At 60.1% G+C, this 14,493-nt stretch overlaps 1 protein-coding gene across 1 annotated transcript; it reads right to left on the bottom strand.

Annotated features, from left to right (window-relative positions):
* Positions 1-1,850: 1,850 nt before the first annotated feature.
* CAPN11 (calpain 11) lies at positions 1,851-13,649 on the bottom strand. The gene is made up of 22 exons (XM_084262373.1): positions 13,593-13,649; positions 11,625-11,907; positions 10,984-11,053; positions 9,337-9,455; positions 9,089-9,222; positions 8,759-8,927; positions 8,123-8,206; positions 7,951-8,036; positions 7,701-7,775; positions 7,151-7,311; positions 6,898-7,067; positions 6,690-6,701; positions 6,199-6,410; positions 6,048-6,087; positions 5,714-5,779; positions 5,312-5,369; positions 5,159-5,223; positions 4,242-4,310; positions 4,032-4,110; positions 3,533-3,649; positions 3,398-3,456; positions 1,851-3,155 (listed from the first exon to the last, which is right to left on the bottom strand). The coding sequence occupies exons 2-22, from the start codon at positions 11,868-11,870 to the stop codon at positions 3,129-3,131; spliced, it is 2,118 nt and encodes a 705-aa protein (XP_084118499.1). The 5' UTR covers positions 11,871-11,907; positions 13,593-13,649; the 3' UTR covers positions 1,851-3,128.
* Positions 13,650-14,493: the final 844 nt, after the last annotated feature.

Raw genomic sequence — 14,493 nt, 5'->3', positions numbered from 1 at the left:
GGGTAGGCGTGGGAAGGGGCTGGCTCTCCCTGACTAGTGCCCATCACAGGGCAGGAAGGTAGGAGCAGTTTTGACCACATCTGGCCCCAAGCTGCTCTTGCTCCTCGCCTCACACCAACGTTTAAGAACAATGCTGGGCCTCTTCCTTGCCCCCTTTGGGGACAAGCCCGGCTACTCTTTGTGGCATTTGCTGGCAGCTGGGGATCCCCACCTGCCACCCCCCCCCAATACCAGTCTGCCAGCTGCCGGGACCACCGGGGGAAGGGATCTGCCAGCTGGCACCCGGAGGGAGGAGGGGGAGGGGGTTCTGGTAAGGACGGGCTCAGGGCACCTGTCATCCCAAAGCCAGGGTGTCACCATGCCCTACAATTGGGCCTCTGTGTGTGTGTGACAAGGCCCCGCAGCTGGGACAGCCAGGGCAGCTCTGCATGCTGGCCTCTGGGTCCCATCCCCACCTCAGCCTGTTCCCCAGGGGCTTTAGGGCTACATGGAGCAGCAGGGAGCCTGGGCTGGCATACCCCAAGGTATCCCCCACCCCTCAGGGGGCTAGCTTAGCTCCCAGCTAGCCAAGAGCTAAGTAGAAGTAGCCCACCTCCATCTAGGAGGTGGCTGGGGGGATGGTCCCTCCTGCTGTCACACCTCAGCTCCCCCCATGCTCTGAGCCAGCCTGACTTACCCTAGAGCTGGGTGCTGCCTCAGTGAGGGATGGAGATACCAGGGGAGAGGATGAGGTGTGCAAAGGCTATCCTTTTCCAAATGCTGAGCGCCCTTGAGGCCATCTGGGCTGCAGTACCCTTCTGGGGGTCAGCAAGGGGCACGATGCACATGCTGACAGTGAGTCCTGCTTTGAGCCAGGCCCTGAAAAGCCCCACTGCCCAGCCGCCCGTGCTCCTGCCTTCCTGGAAGGATTTTGCCTCCAGCTGTAACCTGCACAGCCTCAAAGGAAGCAGGGGGACACATTAGCCTCCCATAGCCCCTACCTGGCATCACATACCTCCCATGGTCCCTTTCCAGGATCCAGAGCTTCGGGCTGCTCTCCACTCTCATCCACTCCATGGATAACTCAGTTCTACCCAAGCAGAACCTCTCCCCCTCCCCAGCCTCCCCAACACCCAGAGCCACAGCTCTGCCACCCCCAGAGAAGACCTTGACAACAGGAGAGCCAGGCAGTAAACTATGACCAATGTCCACCCAGCCCAGAGCAAAGCTGAACTGTGCCAAACTTGGTCTCACCGGCACTGGGCCGCTGGTACAACAGCGCAACAGTGAGCCCAAATGGCTCCAGCTGCCTGGATGGCAGAGGCAGCCCCTGGGGCTGTGGGGAGACCTCTGGGACACTGTGGCCAGAGCCAGGACTGCACTGCACTAGCTGAGCCGGAGCATGGCTGCACCTGTATCCCTGGGGCACAGGCTGGGGTGAAGCTATGCTGCCCTCCCAGCCCAGCACTAACCTATTCCTCCTCTCCCTGACACCAGGGAGCAAGCACCAGCTTTTCCTCCGCTTGAAACAGCCCTATGCTAACCAAAAGTCCTGCTACCAGCAGGCTGCTCGCTCTGCCCTTGATGAGCAGTGCTCCCTTGCCCCTCTCTTATGTGGTCCTTCCCCTGTGTGTTGGCATTAAGAGCCCCTGCAACTGAAGAAACAAGTGATATAAAAACCTAGGGGCTATGGACCACCCCTGCCATCCCCACAGCATTGTAGCTGGAGGTGCTCCTCCACCCCATGGCCCAGGCTGGGCAAGCAGCATGCCCTGGCCTTGGCTCTGCATCTCACCCCCCACCCCCACCAAACCACAGTGGGCAGAGGGACTACCCAACCTCCAAATCACTGCCTGGGCCACACATCCAAGAGATCCGTTTATTCCCGGAGCGCAGAGCGAGCAGAGTGAGGAAGCAGAGCTGCTGGGCAGGCAGCAGTGGTTATTGCTGCAGGCGCATCCTCCAGTGACGACGGGGCTGGGGGAAGCCAACTGCCTGCCTCTGCAGGGCAAGGGATGGGCTGGTGCCCAGCGCCAGGCTGAAGCCACCCCCTTACCCCGGGTGGTGAGGAATGGAGGAGCGCAGAGAAGTGCAATGTACTGGCACAGGAGCCCCTCTCCACTAGGCAAAGGGGCCCAAGGGAAGAGAGGAGTGTAGTGCTGCAGGAAGGTGAGGGAATAAGGGGAAGAGAACAAATGTGTGCAGGAGAACACCCCCTCAAGCCACCCCACCCTCCTCTCCAGGGCAAGGCATCACCTCCTGGGGGCTGTGTCCCACCCCCAGCCCTGCTTTGGGCCACAAGCAGGGACAGCAGATGTCCCAGGAGGTCCCAGGGCTGGGAGCCTGAGCCACTGCAATGGGGGGGGCATTGCTGTGGTCACATGGAAGAGAGGAGCTTCTGCTGCACATGTTCTGACCTGGCACATGTGCATGTGTTGCAGGAGCCCCTAAACAGTGTTTAAATTGCAGGGCTTGACCCAGTGGTGGGGCAAAGGCAGGGGCACGGAGGTGGGAGGGATATATTGAAGGCCACGCAGAAAGAGCCACTGGGCTCCATGCTTTGGTCATGCTTAGTGGTGATAACTGCAGTGCAAGGGCTTGGAGAAGAGTATAACCCTTCCTCCTCCTAGAAGGGCACCCTGCCTCCCAGGGAACCCCCTGCCTTTGCCTGAGCCAGGCAGTTACTGCTGACACTCCCAAGCAGGGCAGAGCCAGGCAATGTGTGCCAGCAGGGATGGGACAGGATTAGAGCAAGCGATACGAGTCCCCCCTTTCTTCCCTCTGCAGCTCCAGCCTCTCCCTGCTCCACTGTGGGCCCCCCGCCAGCTCCTTCATTCCCACCACGCTTGGCACAGGGAGGCACAGGCAGCCCGTGGTGGTTGCTCTCCTCCTGTTCCGGGTGGGGAGAGAGGAGGGGGGGAAGTGGAAAGAAGCCTAACCCAGAAGAGGAGAAGGGCAGCCCCTGCCTGACTTGACCCCGGGTCCACCAGAGAGTGTGGTGTGGGGCTTTCTAGGAGGCAGGGCTGGTGGCTCAGTGTGGGATGGAGCAAGGAGGGAAGAGTATCCTGTGTCCATAGATCCAAGGGGAGGCACTTGGAGGGGGCCTGGCCCAGTGGGATGTCCCAGCTACAGCGGCTCTGTCATGGCTCCTAACCGCACATCGTCAGCAGCAGCCACTGGGAAGGAGAGGGAGAAGGGGTGAGCAGGGGCTGGTGCATTTTTACATGCCCTCATGTGTCAGCTTCAACAGCCCTCCAAGAAACACAGAGCCCCCAGCAATCCTGTTTTCTCATCTCGATCTTGTATGGGTTCTTTGTCTAGCCCAGGGGCTGGAAGGCTTTCTACCACCCTCCCCAGGTGCCCCACTCACTCTAGTGCCTTGTCTGCCACCCCACCTCCCACCAGGCTGAGCTCTCACCTCAGACAGGTTCATGACAGCAGTGCCAGTGCCTTCGGGGTCCATGCTGTGGAAGAACCCTGCAGGGGCACAGAAGCAAGGTGAGAAACACTTCCCCTCTGTCCCTACCCTCCCCGCCCCAGAGCCATCACTCACTGAACATGGCCTCCAGCTTCACAAGGCAGCAGACGAAGTTGTCGAAGTCCACACCCATGTCAGCATCTGCATAGCGAGCCACCACCACCTGATGCAGCTTGTTGTTCAGCTTGAAGCCTGCAAGGCAGAGAGCACTCAGCACCCCAGGGAGAAGGGTGTAACTATGGAAGTCCATGCCCCCACCCCACCCAAAGAAGGGGATGCTGCCCCTGGACCCATTGCCTAGTCAGCCACCTGATCCACCCCAGGCCTCTGCTCTGCCAGGATGGGACCCTGCAGGTCAGAGGAGGACAGAGGCTGCCATCACCTTACGCTTGTCCCTAACTCCAAGGCACTGCTGGGATGGAGAGCGCCCAGCGCGGACACAGGCCGCGTCTCGTTACCATGACAGCCTGGCCCAAGCATGCAATGCAGGCTGGTCTCACTCTTCTCCAGCCACTTGGGAGAGGGCTCTGACAGAACGAGCCCACTCCCATGGCCCATCCTTCCCCAGACCTACCAGCCGACTCTAGAGCCATGCGCATCTCGTAGGAGCTCATGGTGCCCGACTTGTCCAGGTCATACTGGCGGAAGATCGTCTGCAAGAACAGGGAAGACATGAGTGATACGAGGCTGTGCTGTGGCCTCCGGCCTGGCTGTCCCCTCATCCTACTGTCCCAGGAGGGGTGCCACCCCTGTGCAGTGTGCCATGCCCCCCGCTCCTCCTCACCAGCCATTTCCGGATCTTGTTCCACAGGATCTGGAACTCCACCAGCCCAAGGCGGGCACTGCCATCTTTCTGGGGAGCAGAGGGTCAAGGAGGAAGCCGCTAGCACAGGGGAGTGGTATGAAGGCAAAGCTACCACATCTCAGCCACCCAAGTGGAGAACGCTTGGCCTGCCCAATGTTCCCCCCAACTTCCCCTTTCTAGCCTGCAGCATCAGCAAAAGCAGAACCTGCAGCCCAGCAGAGAAAGCACAACACCTAAAGCAGCTGCCATGCCCCTGCCCAGAGCAGCTGTGCCACTGCTGTAGGAGGTGCATCGCTGTGGTGTCCTCGGAGCAAAGCCAGGTGGGCTTGCAGGAAAGGGGATGCTGCAGGGCCAGGCTAGAGAAGGGCCCAGAAGGGCTCCTCTACCCTCGCCTGACCTCTCAGCTGCACGTCCCTGTGCATGCAGGAACACAGCCATGGCTACTATTGCTTCACACCTCTCGCTCAACTGCTGGACAGGACAGTGGTGGCAGGGGGTGTAAAGAAGTCCAGTGGCCCTGGATTCCTTCCAGGAGCACCTCAAAGCCTGGGTGGTATCACGGCATGGCAGGCTGAGCAGGTTGCAGGGCAGGGAAGCACAGCGTGCTTCCTCCTGGAGGGCAATGGTGAAGGCACAAGTGGGGCTGGGCTTTCGGTGGTGGGGCACAAAGCAAGCAGGGGCCCTTACAAAAAAGCCTGCAGCTAAAGCCCTGGGGTTTTAGCAGGGCCGGTGACTCTGAAGCCCCAAAGATCCTTCCCTTCCTTTTCCTTCCCTTCCCTGGTTCAACAGCCTTGGCACAGCCAGAGCTCCAATCCCCAGCTCCTATGGAGAAGCCTTGCTGGGGGCTTGCTGAGCCACAGGGACGCTGGCCCCAGCCCACCACCCCAAGAGGATACGTCCATCAGGTTGACCATGTTGCGGCAAGAGTCCATGCTGAACCCATCTGTCTTCAGATCTTTGTCTGAGGAGGAGGAAGGAGGTTGAGCATGTGCATCAAAACTCAACCTGCTGAGCAGGCCCAGGCAAGGGGTGGGAAGGGCAGCACTTACGTCTAGCAACGACTCTGTTCAGAATAGTCCGGAGCTCGAAGACGCTGATCTCCATGTCCTGCATCAGAAGCAGAGTTAGCAGCATCCCTTGCCTGCTCTCCACTCCACTTGTGGCCATTCCCCACCTCCTGCCTAAACGTCCCTCCTTAGTCACAAGGGTGCCCCAGCATTCCCTGCATGCCCAGCAGAGTTTGGGCCACAGCTGGATGCCGCTTCCCCCCCCATCTGCTCCTGGCACCCCAGCCATGGGGACAGCTGGGCTAAGTCAGGGCAGAGATGGACTTGTCAGCAGGACTGGACTGAGCAATCATGGGGTGGGCTGGAGCTCTCACAGCCAGGGTTCCCAACCTGTACCCTCCCCCCACGCCAGGGTCCCCCAAGACTCGGTGCAGCTGTACCCACCTCCCCTGCCAGCTGCTGGAACATGGACTTGAAGCCATCCTCTATGTCATCCTCAGATATTTCCTCCTGGGGTGACGGGGGCCAGAAAGAAGAGGTTAGTGGTCAAACCCAGGCTCTGCCCTGCCTCCCAGGCTCAGCAAACACCAACTGGAAGCGAAGCTCTTCTTTGTTCTTCTCATCGTTGTTACTCCTCACATCCCCATCACCCCGCCCCTGCCAACCCCTTTCCAGCTGCAGCGACATCCCAAACCCAGCTAGCCACCTCCTGCCCCAAGCTCTCCCTCCCAAGCCCCACAGCCTCAGCACCAGCCAGACCAAAGCCGCAGCTCCTTACCTCATCAGCCAGATCTGCAGAGATCTCCTCGTCCAGCTCCCTGGGGGCAGAAACCGAAGCGGTGAGCGAGGTACCAGCCAGCAGGCTGCGCGCGGCGGGGGAGCGTCCCGCCGCTCGGGCAGGGGCACCCCCTGGCCAGACCGGGACTCACGCTGTGTCCGACTGCTTCTCGGTGAAGACCCGCAGGACGAAGTCGGCCTCCTTGTGCGGCTCGAAGGTGGAGGGCACAACGATGTACTCGCCGGGGGGCAGCCGGATCTGGTTGCTCACCTCCCGCAGGTTGATGAAGGTCTCAGACCGTGCCCGCGACTGGTTCCGCAGGAAGAAGTCCTTCTTCAAGTGCACGTTCTGGCAGCCCTGGGCCTGGGGGAACGAACGCGCTTGTGGATCGCAGCCCTGCCAGGGGGAGCCCCTAGGGAGCAGCCCCTAGGGAGCAGCAAGGCCAAAGCCAGCCCTGTTTGGGGAAGGCATCTCGGCCCTGGAGAAGCCATCCCTCCAGTCTGGAGGTGCCCAGCACCTACTGGCACCCTACAAAGTGGGAGGTCCCACATCACTGGGGCATATGCATGGGTGTCAACCCATTGCTGCCCACTCCTGTGCTCCCCTCCAAGATGGGATAGGCTCTGGTGGCTCAGGACATACCTCCTCAGGCACCTGCAGGGAAGAGACAAAGTGGGGGGGAAATAATCAGAATCCCAGTTCCTCTCCCCTTCCCTTACAGCGCAAGGGGAACAGGACAGGGGACGTTAACCACAGCAGGTGGAAAAGGTTTCCTTGAGAGCTGGGGTGCCAGCTCCAGGCAGGGCTGAACTGGTCCCAAGGAAGCTGCCCTGGGGCAGGCAGGCCTTACCTCGTAGACAGCGAAGCCGATGGTGTGCATGTCGCCTCCCACCCGCCGCTCCCGCCGCCGATGCTTCTGCATCAGAGCCACCAGGAAGCTGCAGGCCACCTCGTCGTCCCCGGGGTCATCATCCTCTTCCAGCAGCTTGATCTTAAACTGGGGGTTGATCCAGAATGTGGCTGGGGTGGGGGAAGAGGACACATGGATGAGACACTTGGCTCAACTGCTCTGCCAAGAGCGGAGATAAGGGAAGGTGAGGTACCTGGGTGATTCCTGCAGCCCCCAGCAGTGCTCCCCCGGCGCCACGTGCCCTCAAACACCTGTGTGTGCCACTTGCTGAGCTCATCCTTGGTGAGGGCGTCAGGGGTGAGGTTGCAGATCTCCAGCCTGGAGAACTCCCTCAGGAAGTCCCGGAAAGACATCCTGCAGGAGACAGGCAGAGGCTGAGGCCAGGGCACCGCTTGCGAGGGGGAGGGAGGGGAGCACAAGCAGCTCCAGACCCATCCAACACGTCAGCAGAATTAAGCAACAGCAAGGTTTCTACCCTGAGCAGTTACAGCTCATTAAACACCTGCTGCTGGCTGTGGGGAAGAGGGAGGTTTACCCTTCCTATGTGCTTATTTTGCATTCAGTTTCCTCGAAAGGAGGAAGATAATTAACCAGATAAGATGAGATAACGTTATCAGGCTCTCCAGTGCTGCAGACCCAGCTCATAAAGGCAGGTCACACATTCTGGGCAAGACAGGACTTCTCCTCAGCTCCTTCCTGGGCTGGCTACTGAAGAAGGGGCTTGTTTCGCTCTGCCAACTCACCAGAACTCTCCATCCTCCATCTTCAGCTGCAGCTCTTCCCTGTCATCAGGGTCAATGTTGTTCCACTCAGAGGAGCTGGAGTAGCAGGAGAGAGACAATTAGATGAGGACCACTTGAGGTGAATCAAGAGCCCCCCTCACCACTGTGAAGGGCACTGCACCCTTTGGCAGTGCTGTGCACCTGACTGCTGCGTGCCCAGTGCTCGCTGGCCTCTCAGGAGCGGTACTGAAGCCCCACCTGTCCAACTCACCCATCGCTCCAGGCTCCAGTCCACTCCACCTGACCCCAGGGGTTCCTGATGCGGATGAGCTGTTCCTGCTGACCCCGGTAGTTCACCTGCCGACCACGAGACACAGGAGGCTGAGCCCGTGCCACTGGCCAGGCTGCTCTGTCGCTAACAAAGTCTCAAATAATCTACTCACGTCTCTGAAGGCCGTGACGGAATAGGCGTGGCCCTTCACTAGCTTCTTGAAGGTCACTGCTTCCATATCAAAGGCACTTGTGATCTGAGGAGAACGTGCGAGACTCAAGCAAATATAATTAATGTAGTCCCGTCCCCTTGCCTTGCACTGCTCCAACCAAAAGCAGCAGGTACCAGCCTTTGCTCAAAAGCTGAGGACAACATGAAGTCAGCAGCTTCCCTGCCAGAAAACCCCGAAGACCCATCAGGGCACCACCTAAACTTCAGAAAGCAACAGAAAGATTTTTGCGAGAAGGAACAGACTGAAAACCCTGCTCCAGATAGTTCTCAGATGCTGAAGACAGCCAGAGCTATAGGCAGACATTTGTTTGGGGGTTGTTGGTCCATGTCAACGGCCCGTGGTTGCGATAGACATTCCTGCTCCATCCAAAGGAGCCCATCCCCAGCAGCTGGGCAGCAGCCCCACTCACTGCACCCCAGGCCTACCATGCTGGCTCTGGAAAGGATGCTCTGCTAAGAGGGGGAAGTAGTAACTTCCCGCCCTGCGTCCCAGCAAGGCGGCTGCTGACATGACCTCAGGCTGCAAGGCCTCATTTTGGCCACGGCCCCCAGCCCACCCCGCTGCTGCAGTACTTACGTCGATGGAGCAGCCCAGCAGGGACCCCCTCTCCAGCGCCTTGCGGATGATGTGGCCCATGTTGCGCGGGGGCCGCTTGAGGTCATACATCTCCGCCACGCCGCCCGTGAAGTCCTCAAAGCCCTCGGTGGTGCTGCCCCCCGAGAGCGCCTCGTAGCAGCCGTTCAGCCTGGGCACCGAGGGAGGCAGGTGAGGTGACTAGAACGAAGCACACTGCTATTCCCCTGGCACCCACCGCGAGCAGGGGCAGCGACAGAAGAGGCCCCCCCACCCCGTGGAGTGAGGTGCCCTGTCCCCCACCTGCCCGCTTGCCCACCACAGGGTACCCACTTGGCATAGGCCTTCTCCAGCAGAGCACTCCAGAACTCAGTGCACTCTGCCGAGTGCACAAAGAGAAGCTCCCCTTCCTTGGTGGGAAGCTGGTCGTCCACCACCACGTCCACCCATTCACCAAACTGCCAGATCTGGGGGTGGTGAGAAAAAGAGTAGGGTGAGCTGAGAGCATCACACGACTTGCTCATCTCCCCCTGCCCTCCCTCTTGCTCTCAGCGACGGAAAGCCAGGAGCTCCCAGCCCACCTGGAAGTGGAAGATGCCAGCATAGTCGTCCTGGAAGCTCTGCCCATGGGGCACCACGCGGTGCAAGAGCTCCTCGTTGAGCGTGAGGGAGCCGATGGCAGCCAGCAGCCAGCAGTCACCTGGGGAAGGAGAGGAAGCTGCTGTGAGCACCTATCTCCTCCCTGGGGAGGGTAAGCGGTGGATGTGTAGGAGCCCACGCTGCGCTCTCCTTGCAGACATTTGGGACTCCCCAGTTCAAAAAAGCACATGGAGAAACAAGAGAGGGCCCAGCAGGCAAACAGAGCTCCGGGAGCCTGGCTTGTTCAGCCTACCTCAGGAAGAAGTATTAGCTCGAGGCAGAGAGAGCAATCCTCCCCAACCTGGAGCCCCTGTCCAGACCACGACATGCAGACAGCCCCACAGCTCCCTCCTGCAGCCCGCTTATCTAGATCCTCTTGGGGCTCACTCACATGACTTCCCTCCCCATCTCAGCCAGCGAGCTGTGCAGCAGAATTACGCTTTGCATTTCAAAATAAAATTGAAATAATTTATCAAGAGGGAAGAGGTTTAACGCCGCTGCCTCGGCTTCTCAGACTGTGAGCAACACCACCGCACTTCTCCTTCCAAGTGCTCTTAACCACAAGTGCTGCTTCTGGCCAACACGGAGCTTTGAATTCTCTGCCCCGGTTTGCCCTCTCTCTTGTGCTTTGGAAGGCTCTCACACCTTAGCCTCAAGGCTGGGAAATGGTGCTGGGCTGTGGTTTGACAAAATGGCTTTTCAGGCTTGTTAATGACCAACTGAGCACCACGGCAGCGCTCTCGGTGCTCCAGGCTGTTACCTCTCAGTGCTCCAGGCTGTTACATGCTTCAGTTACCACCTCCAGTTTGTTCTAATTACCAGATGCATTAAATGTGGTTGGCCCCAAAACCAAAACCCTATGTGTGCTAAGGCACACGATGCTCCCGATCAAGTGCCAAACTTGATCCAGATCAGGACAATGCTCTTGCTGGTACCCAGATCTGGTTACAATGACCAGGAAATCCCAGTTGCCAGCCCTGCCAGCTGACCCAGCCCATTAACACTGCCCTCCTTGTCTCTGTGCCTTTGCCTTAGTAGGCACCCCTGGAGAAATGACAAATCACCACTTGCACTGTGTAGCTCTCCTCTCAGTTCCTTTCTGCTGCACCATGTTGCCGTACAACCACCAGCTCATCCTCACCTCGGTTTGTTACCACCATCCAGCTGCCACCCCTCACCATTTACGAAAGCAGGGAGCTCCCTGGAGCAGCTCACGGCACTGTTGTCAGCATGTGTTGGGCATGGATCCACCTGACACCTCCCCTGACCTAGCATGGTCAAGCTGTGCACACATCAACCCATTGTGTGGACCTTTTTGAGGACCTTTAGCCTCGGGCCACCAAGAAGCACAAGGTGACCCCAGCCTTCCAGTTTGCCCCACTGGGAAGAGAGCCTTTGCAGGAAGACAGCCCTTGGTACAGAGATGGTTGTGCAGAGACTGGTATGAAAACGCGCTGCACAGACCTGGGGAAAGGTGCCATGAGACTCGTCTATGCTCAACCCCACACAAGCACCTCTTCTCCAGCTACACCAACCCTCCCTGCCACTGTCCTCCCAAACAAGCTCTGGGACAGAGTTCCAGCACTTACCCAGAGCCCCTTGGCAGATATCTGTCCGGGTTGCACCGCCAACGATGAACTGAGGGTCATCCACTAATTCCTGCAAGAGGAGGAGAGAATCAGGTGCTGGATCTTGGCAGGGCCTGGGCTTCTGGGGGGGGCTAGCACACGCTACAGTTCTGCACTGGAAGGAAGAGTGCATGGTCCCATAGAGATGGGCATCACCTGCTCTCTGCCAGGGAAATCTACATGACTGCAACCCTAAGGCCGTCACAGTACGGCAAGGCAAGACCTGCTGCTCTAGCCACAGGAGGACATGGCTAGACAGACTAATGCAGTTCCTGTGCACTTGTGGCACCAGGGGATATACGTCCTCAACAGCTCCAGTCACCGAGGGTGACACATCCATGCCATGATACTTAGATGTAGCTCACCCAATGTAAAGCCAGTGGTCTGCTGCCCAGGGGAAGCCAGGCCTGCAAGCCACAATGCTTTTCTGGGCAGAGAAGCCACTCATGGGACAACACTCGAGGCCCCTGGGAGAGGTGGTTATGAATCATCTGAGGGACTTTGAGGCCCGAGAGTAGCAGGCAAGGGCAGACCATGTCAGTGCAGACATTGCAGGGCAGAAGTGCCAGCCCAGCCTGGGCAGAAGCAAGCCCTGCACTTACCGACGGGCGTTTCCACACCACCCCCCGCGTCTTGCTGGAGTGCGGCCCCAGCTCCTTGAATCCGAGAGCAGAGGGGCCAGCCGGGAACTGGGGGTCCCTAAAGAGGGTGCCGCTCTCAATGCACTCCTGTTTGAGGGTCTCATAGTCCTGGTTGAGGTACTTGATGGCGTTGTTGTGTTGGCCGACGCCCTCGGCTCTCAGGCGGTCCCTTTCCACTCGTGCAGCCATCCCGCCAAAGGGCATCATAGCTGGGCACCAGCAGCGCTACCTTCACCTCCGCTCCCTGCAACGACATCGGCACGGCGGGGCTGAGGCAGGGCTCGGGACCCGCACACTACCCTGGGGGGCAGGAGCCACTCCACACAGCGCCAGGCCCGGCAGCAGCCTCCCGGGGCACGGCCTCCTGCCCGCCCACCGCGGCCCATCTGTCTTTAGGGGGACACTGGAGGCGGGGAGAGGCTCCGCGGGCCGGCTGGGAGGCAGCGTTCCGCCGGCGCCTGGACACGGCTCCGGTCCTCTCTCTACCCCGGGAGGCCGAGCCCGGGGGTAGGAAGTCCGGGCGCTCCCTGCCCCCGGCCGCAGCTCCCCGCCCCCCCTCCCCCCGGCACAGCTTTCCCGGCCCTCCGGCTCCGCCTTGCCGGTCGCGGCCGGGAGAGCGCCTGGGGCCGCCCCGCTGCTTCTCGGGCCGCCCCGCTGCTTCTCCGCCCCGCTGCTTCTCTCCCCCCCGCCGCAGGCGCCTCTCCCTCCGCCCCGGCTGCCTAAGCACTGAGTCAATAGGGCCGGGAAGGGAGGAGCCCGGCGGGGCGCAGAGACAGCTCTATCTATGGGGCCGGCGGAGGGCGAGAGAAGGAAGAGGCGGGCGGGGAAAGGACGGTCCTGCCCGGCACACACGGGCAGGGTGACTCAAGCCCCGCCAAAGCAGCAGCCCTGCTGGGAGGCAGCGGGGCAGGGCTGTGGGGGTGCAGAGGGGCACGGCCTTGCCACGGGGCTTCCTCACGGGGAGGTTTAACCAGCAGCTCACGGCTGGGTGCTTCGAACCACCAGCATGACACATCTGCCTGGCATGCCCGGCCCCACAGCCCTGCACCCGCTGCGGTGGGGCAAGCCCCGACTCCCCCTTCCTGCACCCAGCTGCCCTCGGCCTTGCTTGGCCACCCACTGCACCACCTGGGATGGAAGTCCAGGGGCTGCCACCACGGGCCCACCAGCACTTGCAGCCCACCCTGCCCCAACTCCCCAGCCACCTCAGCCCCTGCTAGGTGGGGCTGGTGCTGAACACCCCAGAGGTTCCTCCTCATAAGGCAGTGGAGCAGCCCCCTGGTAAATAACCCAGGAGCCAGCAACCCACTCAGAAGGGTGGGCGATGATGCCAGTGCCAGCCTGCTGCCTCCCCAGTGCCCCATCCCAGGGTAGCAGGGTGCAGCCTGGCTCCAGAAAGGCAGCTCTCCTTGTCCTGTGATAGCTAAAGGAAAGCAGGTAACAGCAAAAAGGCTGTGAACATGCAGAGGGCATAATCCTGGCTGCTAACCCAAGTGGCTGTCCTAACCAGAAGCTTTTTAGGAGGAAAATGTACTCCTCCCCATCACTCCACCTGCCGCGGGATGCTCTAAACACACTCTCCTTCTCCAAGGCAGTCCCAGCTCTTATCTCCTCTACGATGGCCCCAAATCTGTGGAGCTCAGCCCTCTTCCATCATCTCCTCCCTCTGGCTCCTGCTCTGCAGCCAGCACCCTGGCAGCCTCTCCCAGCAGCAAGACATTCATTGCCTGCAGAGCTGGCAGGATAGCTCCTCCGCTCTGAGCCACTGCCCAGAGCCCAGGGGGGCTGCAAGACGAGGAATCCCAAACGCAGCTGCCCAGAGCCTCCAGCTCCCACCTTGCCACCTCCCCAACACTCACACCACAGCCCGCTGAGGGCCGGGGAACTCCCCTTGCCCGAATCCCCTGCACCCTCTCCCACCCTGCCTACCGGCGCCGGACATGGCTGCGGGCATCAGGAGCTGCGTGCAGTGCAGACACGGGCACCGTCTGAGTTATTCTTAGCTCCGTGGCTCAAAATACTCAGGAAGGTTGTGGCAGACGGAGGTCACGCAAGCGCAGAGTGAAGAAAAGCCTTTCAGACCCCAGGATGGGACTGGAACCACGTGGGGCCTTAAGTAAAGGGGACAGATGGTGACATCTCCCCCAGGCTGATGCTGATGGACACTGCAGGTCCTTCACCAGGTGGGGAAGGGCGTGCAGAGACAAGCCAAGCCCCTAGGGCAGGCTTCCACACCAGGAAACATCCAGCCACAATACGATGCTTTCCGGTATCGGAGGCACCTCTGATCCCTCCCAGGCGAGAGCAGAAAGACACACACCGGTCCTCCCTCGCAGGGTCCCCGATACCTCAAGCACCTTAAGCACGTACTGAACAACCATCCCTGGACAGCATCACTGCTGAAGTCCAGCCAAAAACCTCTGCGGAACTCTCTTCCGTCAGTTGCTCTGGGAGATGGAAGGAAGGGGGAGCTCCCTTCCTTAAAACCAGCCAGGCCGAGCCCAGGCACCGCATCCTGCCGCATACCCAGCCCGGGGCAGGGAGCCGCAGCCGCCCATAGCACCGCACACCGCACAGGCAGCTCCAGGCCCTTCCCAGCCTTCCCGGCAACCAACAAACAAACAAAATAAATTAAAAATCCGCATTTCCCACAGGCTTCATGTTTCCGCATCCTCTCGGCGAGGGCTTGGGATCGGCACCGCATCCCGGGCTCGGCACCGCATCCCGGGCTCGGCGCGGTACCCAGTTTACTCGCCGCCCTGATTCCGAAGCCGCCGGGTCCCTATGGCTGCGCTGCCTAACACAAAAACCTCCGCGGACAGAAAAGAGA

The sequence above is a fragment of the Gallinula chloropus genome (assembly GCF_964237585.1).
Source record: "Gallinula chloropus genome assembly, chromosome: 3".
NCBI lineage: Eukaryota > Metazoa > Chordata > Aves > Gruiformes > Rallidae > Gallinula > Gallinula chloropus.
The sequence above is the reverse complement of the archived record's forward strand: the minus strand, read 5'-3'. Positions and strand labels throughout refer to the sequence as shown.